Source organism: Sardina pilchardus, chromosome 7 (assembly GCF_963854185.1).
Source record: "Sardina pilchardus chromosome 7, fSarPil1.1, whole genome shotgun sequence".
Taxonomy (NCBI): Eukaryota; Metazoa; Chordata; class Actinopteri; order Clupeiformes; family Clupeidae; genus Sardina; species Sardina pilchardus.
In genome coordinates this window covers 29,377,501-29,395,687 of record NC_085000.1, presented here as the reverse complement: position 1 = coordinate 29,395,687, position 18,187 = coordinate 29,377,501, and the positions used below count along the sequence as shown (strand labels likewise).

Here is an 18,187-nt window from a genome sequence, read left to right as displayed (position 1 = left end):
TGATGCGTGCGCTTCAAAGGCAGCTGAAGCAGGTGCAGAGGAGCACTCAGCGTTTAATGCCTTTACGCATCCAATCTTTTGATCTTCACCACGACAGGGCTTACTGTATGGTGAGATCCTGTAGCGCAAGGCACCTACGAAGGTGTATCTAGACGTCACATCTACAGTAAGACGTATAACAAAGCATCCGTAAGATCATGCGACATCTCCATAAAAGACTAGAAGACCCATAAGATCTTCGACAAAAAGAAAAGTCCAAAAAGCAAAGCGGTCTAAAGACCTTGGGGGAGATGTTTGACAGCAGAATCAGTGTGTGCTGCACTTGAGGCATAGCAGCCCTTGGGTAAGAGTGTGTGAGAGAGGGAACAGGGGGGGCACATGAGCGCCTGATGCCAGCCGCCAGGCACAGCAGAGCACTCAGCCTCCGAGACACACACACACACACACACACACTCCCCCCGCCGGGGCCCTGCGCCTATAAAAGGAAAATACGCTTCTTCCACTTTTTCCATTACGCCTAAATTGCCATTTAAGAGCAGTTTTCATTCGTTTGACAAAACGTGTCATAACGTAAATAAAAGCAAAAATTAAAAGGACGGACAGAAAGCAGTGCCCTGCTCTCTCTTCTCTTGTCCCCTCTTCTTCCCTCCCTCCCTCCCTCCCTCCCTCCCGCTCCCTCTCATGCGCGATCTCTCTCTCTCTCTCTCTCCTTAATTGGCATGGATAAAATTCAGTTAGTTGTTTATATAAACTTAACATTTTTCATCTTTTAGTACCAAGCAGCGAGTTGAAGATTATTTCCCCCACCAGATTTGTTTAATTCTTTCACATCTGCTTATTTTCAAGGTGTCATCGCGCCGAGTGCTTTCTCACCGGTGTGCGAAAGCTGCTGCCGCAGATGGCTTAAGATATATTCTTTTTTAACCCCCCCCCCCCCTCCAACCACCCCCGCAACCCCCCCTCAACAGCATAATTGTTATGAGACGTTTCAGCCCTTGTTTTAACGGCACTGAGATCCAACAGATGTTGGCATCCCCTCTTCCGTGATTTACTATGAAAGAAAAAAGGAAAAAAAAACACACACGCACACACCGGTGGCGGGTGGCATTTTTTTCATCGTTTGACTCAATATGGCCAAGTTGCCATGTTCGCACAGTTGAAAAATGCCAGGGGTTATATACAATTGCCAGTTTTAATTCAAACATTTTGTGCGCTTTCTTTTTTCTCTCTCTCTCTCTCTCTGCCTTCTGCCCTTCGAGGCTGAGAGCTCTGTGTCAGGCCTGCAGGCTCACGGAAGACTCTCAACAAGAGAAAGTGACAGTCACTCTTCCAGCCCTCTGGCTCACCACTGATTTGTATCTTGTCGGCAAGTTTAGGCAGAGTTTATGACACTTTACAGTGGATACACTTGACTGGATAAATATGGCAAAATGTTTTAGTTGAAATGGGGAACTTTTTCAACTTTTATTTACTCACTGCTTGTATAACTTTGCCTGGAAAGAAAAAGGTGCAATGTGTATTGTGTGGCCTGTAGATCTTTTTTCTTTAGCGAACCACCTTCTTAACCTCATTGCCCCTAAAACAGACATTTTGAGTTTCATGTTCATCCTTTTATAGGTCACCTGAGTCGTCATCTTGCTACACAGAGCTATTTTTGTGTCATTACTGTGATGTTGTTGACAAGCCCTTGCAGTCTGCAGTCTCCTTCAGCTTCCTGTACAGAACACACCGACACACACACACATACACACCGACACACCGACACACACACTCCTTGAGCTGTGTCATGGAAATACCTGACATTCAGACAAACAAACAAACAAACAAACATAAAAAAATAATTCTGTGATGTCAAAGATGCTTGGAAGTTGGCTTAGACGGCTGAGTCATGCAACCACACAAACCCATTGTCCTTTGTCTTGTGCTTGTAGGTGGGCTGCAACAAGGTCTACACCAGCACCTCTGACGTGATGACCCACGAGAACTTCCACAAGAAGAACGCACAGCTGATCAACGATGGCTTCCAAAGGTTCCGTGCCACAGAGGACTGTGGGACAGTGTCCTGTCAGTTTTATGGCCAGAAGACCACTCATTTCCACTGCAGGTAAGCTTTGCACACATTGCACACAAAGAGAGAGAGAGAGAGAGGGAGAGAGAGAGAGAGAGAGGGGGGGAGAGAGAGAGAGAGAGAGAGAGAGAGAGAGAGAGAGAGAGAAAGAGAGAGAGAAACATTTTATATCATACATACTGTATATATTATATATTTATAAATAGTATAGCCAACTGACACAAATAACTTGAATGTATTATACCATATGCTGTGAGAAGAAATCACCAGCAGGAAGCCAGACCATATTATGTGGTGCATAGGGCCTCTTGCTTGTGTGAGACTGTGAGGTTTTCAAAGATGTGGGAAATCAAACCCAAATGTTTGGCTTAGGGGATTGTTTTTGATATTTTTGTAAACCCAACAAGACCTCTGCGGTCCTTTCAAAATAAACTGTTGGTTTTCAACAGTCAGTGTCCACTGACTTTGCTCAGCCTCACTCTTTAAACAAGGACTCGCTGGTGTGATTGTATAACCTCTCGAGATTCACCGCACACCAATAGGAATTTTAAAAAGTATCCGTCGCACCCCGACCGCAACCAATCATTATCCCGTCCCCTCCCCTTTTTTATTTTCGCCAGGCGCCCCGGCTGCACCTTCACCTTCAAGAACAAGTGTGACATCGAGAAGCACAAGAGCTATCACATCAAGGACGACGCCTACGCCAAGGACGGCTTCAAGAAGTTCTACAAGTACGAGGAGTGCAAGTACGAGGGCTGCGTCTACAGCAAGGCCACCAACCACTTCCACTGCATCCGCTCGGGCTGCGGCTTCACCTTCACCTCCACCAGCCAGATGACCTCGCACAAGCGCAAGCACGAGCGCCGCCACATCCGCTCGGGCGGCATGCTGGGCCTGGGCGCCGGCGGCCAGTCCGCCTTCCTGCTGCCCAAGGAGGAGCAGGAGGAGTCCAGCAACGACGACCTCATGGACTTCTCGGCCATCAGCAGCAAGAACTCCAGCCTGAGCGCCTCGCCGACCGCCCAGCAGCAGCAGCAGGGCTCGTCGGCGTCGGGCATCCTCGGCGTCGGGCACTCGCTGATGCCGCCGGCCACCAGCAACTCGGCGGCGGCGGTGTCGGGCGCGCTCTCCTGCGCCCTCTCGGGCGTGCTGTCGGCCGGCGGGCTGGTCAAGTCCACCGCCTCGCTGCCGCCGGCCAGCCGCATGTCCAGCCTGCTGTCGCAGGCGCTGCCCAGCAACATGCCGGTGGCGCTGGCGCTGTCCAACCCGGCGCTGGCCGGCGCCAACCCCTTCTTCCCGCTCATGCCGCGCCTGCCGCTGCAGCTGCCGCCCTCGGCCGCCTCGGGCCTCATCGCCGCCGCCGCCGCCGCCGCCAGCTCGGGCGCCCACGGCCTGGTCAGCGACTCGCTGGCCCAGAGCGTCGCCAACATGGGGGTGGACGGGAGCAGCGGCGGGTGCGGAGCCTCCACCCCCACCTCCTCCTACACCACCGCCTCCATCATGGAGAAGATCTCGGCCAGCAAGGGCCTCATCTCGCCCATGATGGCCCGCCTGGCCGCGGCCGCCCTCAAGCCCGCAGGCAACCTGGACGCAGGTGAGCAAGAGATACCACACAGACACGCCACACAGCACACACACATGAACACACACGGACACACACGCACACAGCACAGAATTCTGCACACCCATAATCACATTGGGTGTTTCCTCACGCAACAGTTGGAAAACACTCATTCATTCATCCACATGAGAGGGAGACAGAGATAGAGGGCGATGGTGGGAGAGATAGCAGCTGTATGTAAATTCACAAATGCCCCAGCAAATTGACCTGAACAAAGAGGCCGATGTATGCCAGACCTTCACAGAGCGTGACCAAAACCACATCCTGCCCCCACACAAACCCCCCTCCCCACCCCCCAACCCCCCATACCTCTCCACTCAGTCGAGCTCACACAGTATCTGCACACAGTATCAGGTCTAGCACATCAAAGTAGTCAACTGCATCCACAAGACAAACACTGTTGGGCCAGACTAAGCAAAGGCGTGGTCTGTTACCTGGGGCTTGTTTTTTTTCTTTTTTTTTGCGCCTGCCATTTCCTTGATAGACAAAATTCATTTATGAGTAAAATATTGCCGATGAGAGCACTGTTTGTAAAGCCATCTAATAGCATTCAGTGGAGGCTCGGCAAGCTTGTTTTTCCATCTGCAGCCTCTTATCTTGTGGTCATGGCGGTCTTTACGCCACAAAATGGAGGCCGAATAGGGTTACTGCCAGGAATCGAATGAGGAAACTATACTTATACTGTACCTTACATGCATTGATGACTGTAAGCAAACAAAGCATTAGAAAAAATACAGAAATAAAGGGGAAAGCATGAAATGACTTGCGAGACCTGCGTAATGACCTCGGAGATTTACGTCAAAAGGGTATTTCTGTGACTTTCTGTTTTGCTCATACAGTATTTCTAGTACTGACACACACTCTCTCTTTTTCACTGCTTCTATCGCGAATAGGAGAAATACATACAGTGGTGTTCACTGTTGATATCCGTCAACTACTTTACTCTCCACTTCCTGTCAGTTATAATAAAGCCTATTTGAGCTATACAGGCTACACCCAAAACACATACAAAGAGTTGATCTCTATCTCTATCTTTGATAACATAAAACATGAAGGAAGGAGAATAAAACACTCAATCATCACCTGTGAAATGAACAGGTTCTAAACCGGCTTTTATTAAGACGTGAGTGAGAGTGTTTTAGCTGATCTGTCTGTGTGTGTGTGTGTGTGTGTGTGTGTGTGTTTGGGGCGGGGGGGGGGGGGGGGGGGGGGGGCTGGTAATGAGATCTTCCAGGGTGTGTGTGTGTGTGTGTGGAGGGGTGGGTTTAGTCGGCAGCAGGTGGGCTGCAGATTGAGCGGGGATAAGCAGGAGTCTGCAGCGGGGTAGAGGGAGGGGGGATTAGGACCCCGCTGGTATTTTTGGAGAAGGACAGGCCCTGGGAGAGCAGGGCAGCTGCTGAGGGACGGAGAGACAGAGGGAGGGAGGCACAGGGCCCCAACCCAGCCACAGCCCACTCCAGCAGGTAGGGACTAGGGAGCGGGAGATGGAGATGGAGCCGGGGCTGTGGAGGAGGCCGGGGTTGGGGAGGGAGGAGAGGAGAGAGGAGGGGGGGAGGAGGCGCCTAGCGGGTGGGGAAGGAGGCCTTGTGGGAGGCAGTGGAGGTGGATGGGAGGAGAGGGAGCGCAGATGGTGCGACTTCCCCTCAGTCGCAGTGATCCAGCAGAGAGAGAGAGAGGGATCGGAGCGCTCTGTCCCAGCTCCTCTCTGAGCCCCTCCCGCTCATGTTTAATTTACCGGCCTCTGAGAACCCCCCTGCCTCTGCCATTCACACACCTTCCCTCTCTCACACACACACACACACACACACACACATTTATACATGGTTAGTTAGAATGGCGGGGGTCGTCATGCACTCATTTCTTGTTTTGGTGCATTTGCAGAGAAAAACGTGTGTGAACGAATTAGTGTGAATTTCAAGAGAGGAAGTGGTGAGAAGGTGCAAGAGTCGAGTGAACTTAACTGAGAGTGTCTACGCCGTGGCTAGTTTCTAAGGCCCAGGAGGAAAGAGGGCAGGGGGGATCGGACTTTTTTTTTCTGAGCTAGGCACCAGCGAGCACGATAATCATCTGGAACTGTTGCGTTTTCTTCTTGAGATGAGCTCCGTCATGTGCAGCGGCTGATTGATGCCACGGTGCACTGAGGTATCTCCCCCCCCCCCCCCCCCTCTCTCCCTCACCACCTCACTCTTTATTTAATATTCACTGTTTTATCAGTTTCACACCAATTTCCCCTGGAGTGTTTTTTAAAGATTCTAGCTTCTGAAGGGTTGACTAATTGGCGCCACAGTACAAATGATCTTTCACAAGCGTTGCAACTTAGCGGGAGTAATTACACGCTACACTGTTACTCTTGGATAATTTCCAGAAAACGTTGCTTTGAGATCAAACTCTTTTTTTTTTCTCCTCCCCACTCTCTCTCCCTCTCCCTTTCCCTCTCTTTCGTTTTTTAATCCCCCCGTTTTTTTTTTTTTTTACTTGACTTTATTTATTTAATTTCTCCCCCCAGCTGTAAGATGGCTGTAGTAGGGACTGTGCGCGGGCAGATTATTAGCCCTGATAAATGTTTTAATGACTTTCCCTCTGCGCGGTGACTGCCGCCTCTACGCCACCTCACCTGCCTCTGCCTCCGCTGTGGCATTGCGCGCGCGTGTGCGCGTGTGTGTGTGTGTGTGTGTGTGTGTGTGCGTGTGTGTGTGTGTGTGTGTGTGTGCAGAGACGCGGGGCCAAGGGAGAGGGCTCAGGCTCAATTTGATCCCAACTGTGACAACGCCGGGGCCAGGCCCCGCCAGGGATCGGGTGACGCTTTGGCGAGGTTACCCTGATAATTGGTCTTTCTCTCTCTCTCTCTCTCTCTCTGTGTCTCTCTCTCTCTCTCTCTCTCTCTCTCTCTCTCTCTCTCTCTGCCTCCCTTCAGCGTTGTGGTGAAAGGGAGGGTGCACGGGTGTCCGCTGTCGTTTTTCATTTTCAATCTGTCTCTCTTCTTCTCTTTCACCTTCTTCTTCTCCTTCGTCTACCTCTTATTCCTCATCTTTTCTCCTTCTTCATTCTTAAGCAGGGGCCGGTGCTGGGGATGGGTTGGTGGTGGTGGGGGGGGGGGGGGGGTGAGAGGAGAGGAGGGGTAGTGAGTGAATCATTAATCAGATGAGGATTACACAGCAGACACACAATGGGACCAGCAGCCAGCCTGACACCGACAAAACCCCTCCGCCATTGTCAGGCCAATTTCAGCTCCGAGCCGTGACACCCCGGACACATCCCCTTTGAACCCAGATAAAAACACACACACACACACACACACACACTCACATCCAAAGCCTTTAGACATGAGACTTAGGAGTCAACCAGTCTTCACCAGCAGCGTGTGTGTGTGTGTGTGTGTACAAACAAGCGGAAAAGGCTCCTTCCATGCCGCCCCCTCGCAGGAGAAAGGCAGCGGCCCTCAGAGCCACAGGGCCAAGGCCAGAGGAACTCTGCGGTGTCCTTGCCTGTCACTGCTCCTCAGCATATCAACCCCCCACCCCCTCCACAGACACACACACACACACACACACACACACACACACACACACACACACACACACACACACACACACACACCACCCATCTCACAAACAACACGGCCCCCCTATGAAACCAATCACGGCTGATGCACTCAGCACTCTCGCCAAGAGGTTATGCCAGGGACGCCCGTTCGCATTCCTCCCCTCTCTTTTTTTAATAAAACACCACTTACTGACTACCAAAAGCCAGGGCTTCCTCGGCATAGCCTGAGGACAAATTAATATTTCAATCACTTGGGGATTGCGGAGAAAGCCAGGGAACACATTCCTGTCAGCATTTTTACCCCCTTCTTTATCTTTTCTCTCCTCCCTCCTTCCACACACACGCACACACACACACACACACACACACACACACACACACATACACTCACTCATTCGCACACGCACACACACACCTGTCCTCACTCACCACATCTACTGAATACCTATTTTGAAAAATCCGATCGAGAGGTCACGCTATTTGAACTGATCTGATTGGCTGTCACCTCCAATCTGACCGCCACTGCAGACGCTCCTCTTAGGCATGCTCAGTGGCGCCGGGCGCCGTCCGTTGTCAGGCCAACAAGGACGTGGCGGGTGATGGGAAGGAGAAAGGGGGCTGGTGAAAGTGGTGTGTGTGTGTGTGTGTGTGTGTGGAGAGTGGGGGGGTGGGGTGTCCAGTCTGAAGCTGCCACTTTCCCTCAGCATTAGCATCCTGGGTAATGACCAGTTAAGAGGCAGGCCGGCAAACGAGATGTGACAAGTGCTGCTGAAAAAGGAGTCTTTTTCCCCCATTCCACCCGCCGCTCAATCACCGTCTAAAGGCCCTGACGGCCTGACATAATTCCGCCATAATTATCACTCCGAGTCCTCCTTCGGCCAGGACAGAAGTCAGATTGGATCTCGTCACAGCATAATAATGCTGACCAACAATAACTTTGTTGTCTCTGCCCTCTCTCCTTCTTCTCTTTCTCCCTCTCTTCTCTCTATCCCCCTCTCTCTCTCTCTCTCGCTCGCTCTCTCTCCTTAGGGAATGGGCTGCCTGCCGCTGCCAACCAGTTCAATCTGGTTCATGTGAAGCAGGAGCCCGTGGACGGAGCCTCAGGGGCCTCCCAGGACTCCGTGCAGGAGCACAGCCTGGACCTGAGTAAGAAAGACCACAGGTACGGCCCGTGGCCGGTTGCACAGTAAGTGTGTGTGAATGTGTGTGTGTGTGGGGGGGGGGGGGGGGGGCAGGGGGGGATTGGGGGATGTCCAGGCCAGAAAGATCAATGCCCTGTGCCACTGCTGAGAGCCCTAATGATGGGCCTTGTGTGTCTATCCAGTGGGTCTGGGCCTGATTTACGGCGGGTATAATGCCCTGTAGTGTTAATTAGCGTGAGTGCTCGTGTTGGAAACCCTCTCCTAGACCAGGGCGGGTGTGCATGCACGGTCAAGGTGCTGGAGATCAGCACCAAGCCGTCCTGCCCCTAAAAATTGATGTAAAACGTCACCGAATAATAAAATGTGAAGAGTAAAGAAATAAATAAATAAGCACAGCATTTTTTTCCCTCAATATGTGCAGCATGGGCATATATTGTCTATTTGGTTGTTTGTTTTAATCAATATCCACCCTTTATATGAAAACAGCCCTTGCTTATTTTCATGAGTTATATAACTCATTTTCAGAGAGCAATCGCTCCCGTTCTCTTGTCTTGCATATTCACACACTCTGTGATAAATAATAATATTTACTATTCCCATGCAAATCTTGACTAAACATTGTTCATTTTCCTTGTTCTAGTAATGAATCAAATGGACACCCTGCACCGGCAAATACATCTCTTTTATCCTCACTTATGAATAAGGTAAGATCCATCCATCAACACGCTTTTCATCCCCAGACAAATTAGCACGGCGCGTTGGGGGATGTTTGTTTTTTTAATGTTTCGACCACTAATAAGATGAGTTTGTATCATTTAAATTTTCCAGCCATTTTTCACCCGCCTGTAATTTTTGCCCGCCGCTCACAAATTAATATAATGAAGCAGGAGCTGCACGCCACGCCAGATATATAGAGATGTTTGTTTTTTGATGAGCTGTTTTGAACTCGGCAGGCATTTTTTCTCCCTCCTTTCTTCCCCTTTCTTCGGCCCCGTTCGCTCTGTCTTTATTTATGGACTTTGTAAATTATTTGATTAAAAAGTCAGGTGGGTGGAGGGAAAGAGCAACCGTCACCCTCATTTTTTACCGCCTGTAAACGTTACTGGACGGATATTTAAATGTTGTGTGTTTTGGTACAGATTAAAATGGACATTGTTTTAATCATACATCTTTTTCGCTCCCCCTCCCTCTGACTAATACAAATGTGCGGTGCTGGCTTCCATTACCTTGATGATTTAAAGACGTCTCAGAATTCATTTTTCCTCCAGGCGACTCACTTTTCTCTCCCCACTCCCCACCCCCCACCCCCCCGTCCTCTGCTCTTGTTGGATACGCATTCAGGAAGCACAAAACAGCTATGGTTCTTAGCCTTGACAGTACTCTGGCGTGTAGGATTATGCACCTCACTCTGGCTGTGTCAGTCTATTAGAAATTTAGAATGGCGGGGTCACTTGCTACCCCCCGAGAAACAACTAGCCTACATCACACGAAAAAAACAAAGTCTGGGCTGGAGGGCTGGAGGGCTGGAGGGGGGGGGGGGGTGGTGGGGGGGGGTACAAGGGACGCTTGACGTGTGTGTCTGGCATCAGCCCCGGGGGCAGACAGGCTGTAAACTTAGCAGGCCTGTGTTTAGCTAAAGCGTCTCCTGCGTGACGCCAGTAGCTGCAGTAGCAGATGCAGCGGAGTGGTAACCGTTCCCCCCCTTCTGTTTCCGACACTCTGCAGATGGTCAACCCGGGCTTCTTCAGCGCCCTGAACCTGAAGACGGAGCTCGAGAACAACCAGGGGGCGGACACCTCGGAGGTGGGCCAGTACCTGAGCCGCGTGATGGGCCGACCCATGCAAGAGAAGCCCGTGGAGCTGTGGAGGACCTACCTGCGCAGGTACAGTACTGCACGGACCGGTCAGGTCTAGAGAGCTTTACAAAAATAAAGCAGCAAACGAGAGTAGCACTAAGTGCAGAGCAAGCCACCAAACAGTCAGGTCACTGCAGAGCAAACCTCCAAAAATACAGCCCAGCAACAATACATTTTTTCGCTAGCAAGAATAAACTCACTGGTGTTAAAACCACAGAGTAGCCACACATTTCATTATTCAAGTACAAGGAAATAAGCTCATGTTTTTTTTTCGCTTGCCTTCTCTCTCACATCTTTTAGGTTTGACACCGATGATTTCTGTGAAGCTCAGTGTGACTTCTTACACAAAGTTCACTTCCACTGCCTGGTCGAAGACTGTGGAGCTCTCTTTAGCACAGTGGACGGAGCTGTTAAACACGCTAAGTATGTACCCATGACCCATCGAGAGCAACTTCTAACTTTACTCTTACTCCAGCTGTAATTTTAACTATAACTACAACATGTACTTGCAACTAAACGGCAGCATGATTTAATGTAGAACTAACACTGTGGCCATTCACATGAGCTCCCAATTCAGGAACCTGCTTTATCTAAAGGAACGTGGTGTTCATGTCCTCTTTCAGCTTTCACTTCAGAGCCAACCTGAAGGTGAAGTCCGAGTCCCCGTACAGTGATGGGAAGGAAGCCTCGGAGGGGCATCAGAGCCAGCTGGCCACCTCCATCTCCATGGCCAACACTCCCCCCATGGACGTCCCAAGCCTGGCCACCTCGGGCGGGTACAGCGCGGCCGCGCCCTCCCTGCTGGCCTGGAAGCACCTGACGGGCTCCATCCCCCAGCTGCCCGCCTCCATGCCCAACCTGCCCGCCTCCTCCCCCCTGGCCACCACCTCGCTGGAGAACGCCAAGCCTCAGGTCAAGCCTGGATTCCTGCAGTTCCAGGACAAGTAAGTGACCAATGTCGAGAGGCGTGCGAGTTATCGTATATTACTCTACTTGCAGTACCGCGCTGACTGTTTCTGAGAAGTGAGCCCGACCCGTCCACTAAAAAAACGTGTTCTCCCTTTATCTCAGTGACCCTTGCCTCGCGACGGACTGCAAGTACTCCAACAAGTTCCACTTCCACTGTCTGTTTGGGAACTGCAAGTATGTGTGCAAGACCTCTGGGAAGGCAGAGTCCCACTGCTTGGACCACATCAACCCCAACAACAACCTGATCAACGTGCGCGATCAGTTCTCCTACTACTCGCTGCAGTGTCTCTGTCCAAATCAGGTGGGTTGAGGGCCAAAAGAGGGTTTAGGGGCTAAAACCTAATCCTCCATTTAACAAAAGACGCAAGAGAGAACTCATGCTTCCAGTGTAGACCTGAGTGCACTGAAATTTTTTTTTTATTATTATTGTTCAAATCAGTTTGATTACATTTTATTTCTTTTGCGCCAAAGCAATTAAAAAGGTTTCAGAGGTGCTTTCCTGAAACTTTTGGCCTCTTCAAAAGCAAATAATAAAAAGCAATACCAGGCTCAAAAGTGGCAGATTATCCAATCTACGGCTCTAGCAGTCTAGGCTCGAAGAGGGTAGGGAAAAAACACTCTCCCTAATCTCCTCCCCTCTTTGCTCGGTGGCCTCGTTGGCAGCTAAATGTTTGAAATGAGTTCATCTAGTGTATGCATCTCCCAGGATTCTCTCCCAAACATCCCCCGCCTCCCCCCTGCCACTCAAGAGAGCAGCTCATCCTGTTTGCCCCACTCCTGTGCGGCTCTCTTAACAGATGGCAGTTTAGAGGCAGGTTACGAAGCAAGGAAGGAGCAACGCTCACGCATAGACAGACAGACACACACACACACACACACACACACACACACGCACACGCAAGCATGCACGCCAATGAGTTCGAGCTAGAAATGAGTTTAGAGGAAGTCACCAGCGTTCAACTCTGCGCTGAATGAGCTGTGGCTAAAGTGTCGGGGATTTCGTGCATCGAAGTCAAACAAAAAAAAAAAAAAAAAAAACGTTAAATGAAAATAAGACTATTCTGTAGCGGACCCGTGGTAATTTAACCTACTTTCATCTAAAGTAGTGCAAGCGCATCTCACTGCTTAGCACAGTGCAATGCATTCATGTCAAAAATCGTTTTTTTTTTAATCCCCAGCGGTTCATTTCTGAGGTTAGAATGTAAAGGGCTCTCACAGTAGCATGGACTACTTAGCTGAGTAGATACTCATGTAAACACTCCAGTGGCCTGTTATTGTTGAAGTCCTCAGTCACTTATTGTCATTGGTGAAGTCCTGCCTCATTGACTCCCTCGTCTCTCTCCGCAGCACTGCGAGTTCCGCATGAGAGGTCACTACCACTGTCTGCGCCCCGGCTGCTTCTTCGTCACCAACATCACCACCAAGCTGCCCTGGCACGTCAAGAAGCACGAGAAGGCCGAGCGGCGGGCGGCCAACGGCTTCAAGTACTTCACCAAGAGAGAAGAGTGTGGCAGGCTAGGTGAGAAACTACACCCCCCACAATGCATCACTCCTCCTCACATTCACTCCTAGCTGTTTCATTTGAAAAGCGGCCAGTCCAGAAACGGCAGTCGCGCGCCGCTCGCACACCTCGTGCGCGCGGCGGCGGCAAAACTGACCGCACACTGGAAAAGCTCTATGAGGGGCACGAGATCTGGCTGGCGCGCACCATTCCGGCGTGGGAGGCGGAGGAAGCCGACGAGCTGTGAAACTGGGGGAGGGATGCAAAAGAGCGCTGCGGCGGGCAGTGGAGGGAAGGAAGGAAGGAATGAGCGCACTCTTTCCACACGCTCCAACTGCCCCGTCAAGCGCTCGCACCCCCCCACACTGAGATGTTAATTGTCACACCCTCACAGACCAACGCACCCGGCGCAAAGAAAAACACTGACACACACACACACACACACACACACACACACACACACACACACACACACACACAGATACATCCACATGCACTTAGCAGCTTTTTGCCAAGTTTTTTTTTTTTTTTTTTTTCTTGGTCCCATGTATCCCATTAGTTGGTGACATCTGTTCACCGGCATCACACCCTTTTAGTATTTAACATCGAAAGTGACACAATCGCATCAAACAATGACAACAGTGTTATTCCAGGTTTGCGCTGATTACTGTTTGCGCGTCGCGTGGTGTTTGTGGCCTCCGAGTTTCTAATTGTCGGGGAAGCTCCATTGCATTTCCTGCAGATTAAGTGGTGCCCTTGGGAGAGCAAGAAAAAAAACCAACGCTGGGCCCCGGGTTCTTGTCATACATTAATACTTCTGTATTTATAGCAGGCAATCAAACCAAAGTTGTTTTCTTGGGTATATTTAACCTGTCAGGAATGAGCAATTACGCAGGTTTGTTAATTACCCAGCCTGTCTGACGCAGTGTGTTTGTGTGGCTGCTCTTTACCCAGTCTCCATCAGCAACCGCATCACACATCTCAGCTGAAGGGTTTTTTGTTTGTTTTTTTTTCTTTTCACCCACTCATTTTCATAAAGAGAAGAAAGGAATAAGGGATAAAGATGGTAAAGAGGAACTTCCTCTGAACTTTCCTTGTGAGAACAAAATGCATCTGCAACTGTAGAAGAGCTCCAAAGGTGTGTATGCACTGGAAAGCTTTGCCCAGTGCTGCCAGTGATATCTTTGGAGTGAGAGAGCGAGAGAGAAAGAGAGAAAGAGAGAGGGAGGGGGTATATTACAAAAGCAAGCACTCGAGTCATAAAGAATTGATGGTTCAGCTGGACTCCGACAGCGGTATCCATGGCAGCCACATTAAACAGAGCCCTGGTGATGATGTTTCCTAGATCCGGTCCCTCGCACACACACACACACACCGGGCCCCTGATATTTCACCAGTTACTGCTATTTACCCAACTTTGCATGCTGTCAAGTGCAACGTCAGTGTGTACCAAAGCAATTTAATGACAACAAGCATTGTGTAGCGCCGCGGCTGCCATGGTAACTGACAAGCCAGCACCTGCCCCACATGTTGCTCTTTCAATTATTTTTAGTGTGCATTATTCATAATAAAATTATTACCAGCTTCCTACCATATTTGATTAGCCGGCACAAAAGCCGGCATTTAATTTGAAAACATATAGCAATTAAAATCTGTACAGCCTTCGCATTAAACAAGAAAAGTGGTGGTGGAGAAAGAGCAGAAAACAACAGACGACGACGACGACGACAATAGATGGCTTTTGAAAAATGAATTTAATATAGAAATAATTGTGTGTTTACTTTGGTTTGCCTGGTTGTGCATTATTGCCTGGCTGAATGTGAGAATTTATTTATGTAAATTCCAAATTGAATAAAAGATGTCAGTGTAATAAAAGAGCACCACAGGTCTAATCTTCCGAAAGCCTTCACATGCACAGTGTGACACCGGACTCATCCATATTCCTCCTACGGCCCGGTTCACAAACCCAGCTAGCCCCGCCAGCTCACCTCTCTCTCATGGTTGTTGCGACTACATTTTTTGGGCTCATCAAACAAAGTCTTTGCGGTAGGGAAGGCGTGCTAAACTATGTCCTCTTTTGAAGACGAGCGTCTCTGACTGTCTGTGGTTGTGTGTGTGTGTGTGTGTGCGCGCGTGTATGCGTGTGTGTGTGCGTGCGTGCGTGTGTGTGTTTTCCTTCCTCCCGCCGCAGGCTGCAAGTATAACCAGGTGAACAGCCATTTCCACTGCATCCGCGAGGGCTGCCAGTTCTCTTTCCTGCTCAAGCACCAGATGACCTCGCACGCGCGCAAGCACATGAGAAGGATGCTGGGAAAGAACTTTGACCGGGTTCCCTCCCAGGTGAGCCATCCCGACACCCAATGCCAGCCATCTTTAAAAGGGCCCCATTCACATCAGCTTGCCCCGGATAAAGAACATGATTCACCCTTCTTTCGTCATAGAGACAACTGCTTTGCCTATTTCGCCTGATGCGGCGTCTTATAATCCCGAGCGCATTAAGCCTCAGAGTGGCTTGGTCAGCGGAGCCTGGAGCTCCTGGACCTTTAGGCCCCTGTGCCCCCTGATTATGTCTAAGTGTGCATGACGACACTTGGCTGAAGGCCTCTCTCTGACATCTCCCGTCAACCCCCCCTCCCCCCACCCCCCCTCCCCCCGTAGATGATGCCCCTTGCCCAGCGTCCGGAGGAGCTCCAGCAGATGGCCAGCATGGCCGCGGGGGCCATGGGCGGCGGCCAGCCAGGCCTGACCGCCGGCTTCTCCAGCATGATGGACGACGGCGACGACTACATGGACTACATGGGGGCGGGAAGCCCGCTGGGGCTCTCCTCCGAGTCCTCCAATCAGGACCGCAGCTGCACCAGCACCCCCGTGGGCAACGAGAGTTCGCCGGCAGGTAGGTTTATTTCGCCCGCCCGCCCGCCCGCCCGTCCTCCGCGCCGAAAAAGCCCCGCCGAACGCGGCGCGGCCTCCCGACAGTCAGCAGGCACACAGACACATGCCGTGACTCAAGCGCCCTCGCTTTTGCCAACCGCCCGAGAACGAGAGACTTCCTAGATGAAGCAAACTCCTAAAGATTGAAGCCCTCAGCGTAATTAACGTAGCACGCGAACACCGACTCTTTTCTTCCGCGGCCCGTGACGAAGACGCGACATGACAGGCTGTCTAAATATACTTGTCATGTTGTTTAGTGGACTTACGTATACCCTCTCACCGTTCTTCTTGAGTGTACACACACTCTAATGTAAGAAAGCAGCATCGGGTTTCCACGACCACGGCCATTATGGACAAACACTCAGGAGTATTTGCTGACCCTCACGCTTAGATCGTCAAGATATTCTTAAGTCACTATTGTGTTACACCGGCGTCCACTCACGCTAAGTGTTCAGGGAGAAGGCACGTCTTTTGTGTGTGTTACCCCCCTACCCACTTCGCATTCATTCCCTTGTAGTCGAGAGTCTCATAAAAGTAACCACTTGTCCATGAAACATCAGACCCGCCAAATGTTTTCCACAGTAATGGCATTTATCAAATTATGGGGCAGTAAATTTATTATATGGTTCCCTCCACCTCCTCTCGCACATTAATGTCATCCCCTTGGCAACTTCAGAGAGGAGGCAGTGCAGGCTGACAATGAGCGAAAAAAAAAAGAAAAAAGAAAAACAGATCTGATGCATTTCTCTGTCTCTCTGTCTCTCTCTTCTTCCTTTCTTTCCTTTTCTCTTCTGGTAAATTGAGATTGATGTGGTTAAACTCAGGGCTTTGATTCTGCTTTATGAAAAGAACATTTCTAGCAAAGCGAGTAGTCTTTTCTTTCACTGAATGATTTTTTTTTTTTTTTTTCTACACTCTCATCGTTTTTTGTTTCAAAAATGTTGTTCTTCCATTCTCACCATTGTTGCTTTTGGCTGTTGCTTGGGTTCTGTTGTCATCTGGCTCGCTTTATTTCATTATTTTATCTTTCCCTCCCCTTCTTTACCTCCCATTCCCGGGTGCGTGTCTGTGTGTGTGTGTGTGTGTCCACTGTGCACCTGTCTGTCTTTGTGTCTGTGTGTGTGTCCCTTCCTCCTCCTCGTCCTCCTCTTCCTCCTCCTCTTCCTCCTCCTCCTCCTCCTCCTCCACCTCCTGGACAAACCTGTCTGCTGTAGGACCAGGCTGCCAGGGTGGTGCACCTCCTGCCTCCGCCGGCCCAGCCGACACTCCCGCTCCCCCACACGCCCCCCAGCCACCTCCACCTCCTCCACTTCCTCTTCCTCCGCCACCTCCTCCACCGCCCTCTCAGGCGTCGGCTCAGGCGCCGCTCCAGTCCCCGGCGCTCTCGTCCTACCCTCCGGCCCTGCTGCGGCCGCCCCTCCCCTCTCTCCCATACCTGCTGTCTCCATCCTGTCTGTCCTACTCTCTGCTCAGCGCCTCTCTCGGAGCCACTCGGAGCGTTGTCATGCCAACCAACACGCCAGCTTTCAGCCCCATCATTGCCACTCCGTCTCCGGTTAAAAATGACGTCCCTATAGTGCAGGACGCTGCAGGTACTTATGAAAAAAACTGACCCCCCAAACACCGCAGCAGTCACTGTGTCAGACCTTAGACTGTCTACATCATCAGCCATGTTCTAGCGTAGCGTCACACATTCAGAGTCATTGTACTTCTTCATCTTTTACAACGACAACAAAATATGTTTTATTTGACGCAACACATGAGCTGCCACATTCATAAACACTTTTATTTCTGTTGAAGGGATTCTTATAAAGGGGCTGTGTGTGTGTGTGTGTGTGTGTGTGTGTGGCTGGGAGGGGGGGGGGTGTAGACATGTGCACGTGAAGGCAATTTGTCTGTTTGTTTAGCTCGTATTTTCCTTCCCTCTAGGTGAGGTGACACCTTACCTTCCATTAAGCAAATGCCATTAGACCCAGTTAGTAATGGAAGGTAGTTACAGCACTGCGGTGATGAGGCAGTATATCACACACCTGCCATTAGGGCCCCGGCCCTTGGGTTAGCCTCCATTAGCCGGCTGCTTTAAGAGGGGCCCCTATTTTAATCATGCTAAAGTTTTATCGAGGCCTCGGATTCTCGCCGGGCCAGAACAAGGATCACATCATTAGCACTGACCTCAGGCTGCTCGCCGAAGCGTGCCCTTCCCATAAAGCACCGGGGTTTAGAGGTGCCTCGGGTTCCAGGGCTACTCCAGGCTTCTGTTGTGTAAGCTGCTAGACACCCGTTAAAATGTCACGCTCTTATTATCATTATTATTACCAGTGACTAATATTCATTGGAAGGTTTCGCTCCTGTGTCATTGTGTCACCATGTTATAAAAAAATATTAAAAGGCTTGTGTCACAAACAGAGCTAAGTAAGGATCTGGATTAACTAGGTTAATCAGTGGGAGAGTGTGGGTGGGGGGGGGTCTGTGCCTTAGAGATGTCATTTGGGTGTGTGGTGCTCTTACTTGTGGCCTGCTTGGGTTGACTGACGGTGGGGTCATCATGTGTCTCTG

The 18,187-nt window shown here is 50.5% G+C and overlaps 1 protein-coding gene across 8 annotated transcripts in view; it reads left to right on the top strand.

The window, feature by feature from the left end:
- casz1 (castor zinc finger 1) overlaps positions 1-18,187 on the top strand; it is a 95,823-nt gene that overhangs the window by 73,146 nt on the left and 4,490 nt on the right. For 3 of the 8 annotated variants that reach the window (XM_062541706.1, XM_062541703.1, XM_062541702.1), the window contains 12 exons: positions 1,932-2,104; positions 2,689-3,662; positions 8,262-8,418; positions 9,015-9,078; positions 10,100-10,257; positions 10,531-10,653; positions 10,854-11,174; positions 11,302-11,500; positions 12,547-12,718; positions 14,892-15,040; positions 15,359-15,593; positions 16,846-17,223. In XM_062541706.1, the coding sequence (XP_062397690.1) occupies positions 1,932-2,104; positions 2,689-3,662; positions 8,262-8,418; positions 9,015-9,078; positions 10,100-10,257; positions 10,531-10,653; positions 10,854-11,174; positions 11,302-11,500; positions 12,547-12,718; positions 14,892-15,040; positions 15,359-15,593; positions 16,846-17,223 (3,103 nt within the window). The remainder of the gene's footprint in view (positions 1-1,931; positions 2,105-2,688; positions 3,663-8,261; positions 8,419-9,014; positions 9,079-10,099; positions 10,258-10,530; positions 10,654-10,853; positions 11,175-11,301; positions 11,501-12,546; positions 12,719-14,891; positions 15,041-15,358; positions 15,594-16,845; positions 17,224-18,187) is intronic. The other 5 variants (XM_062541710.1, XM_062541707.1, XM_062541704.1 and 2 more) reach the window with 4 other exon arrangements.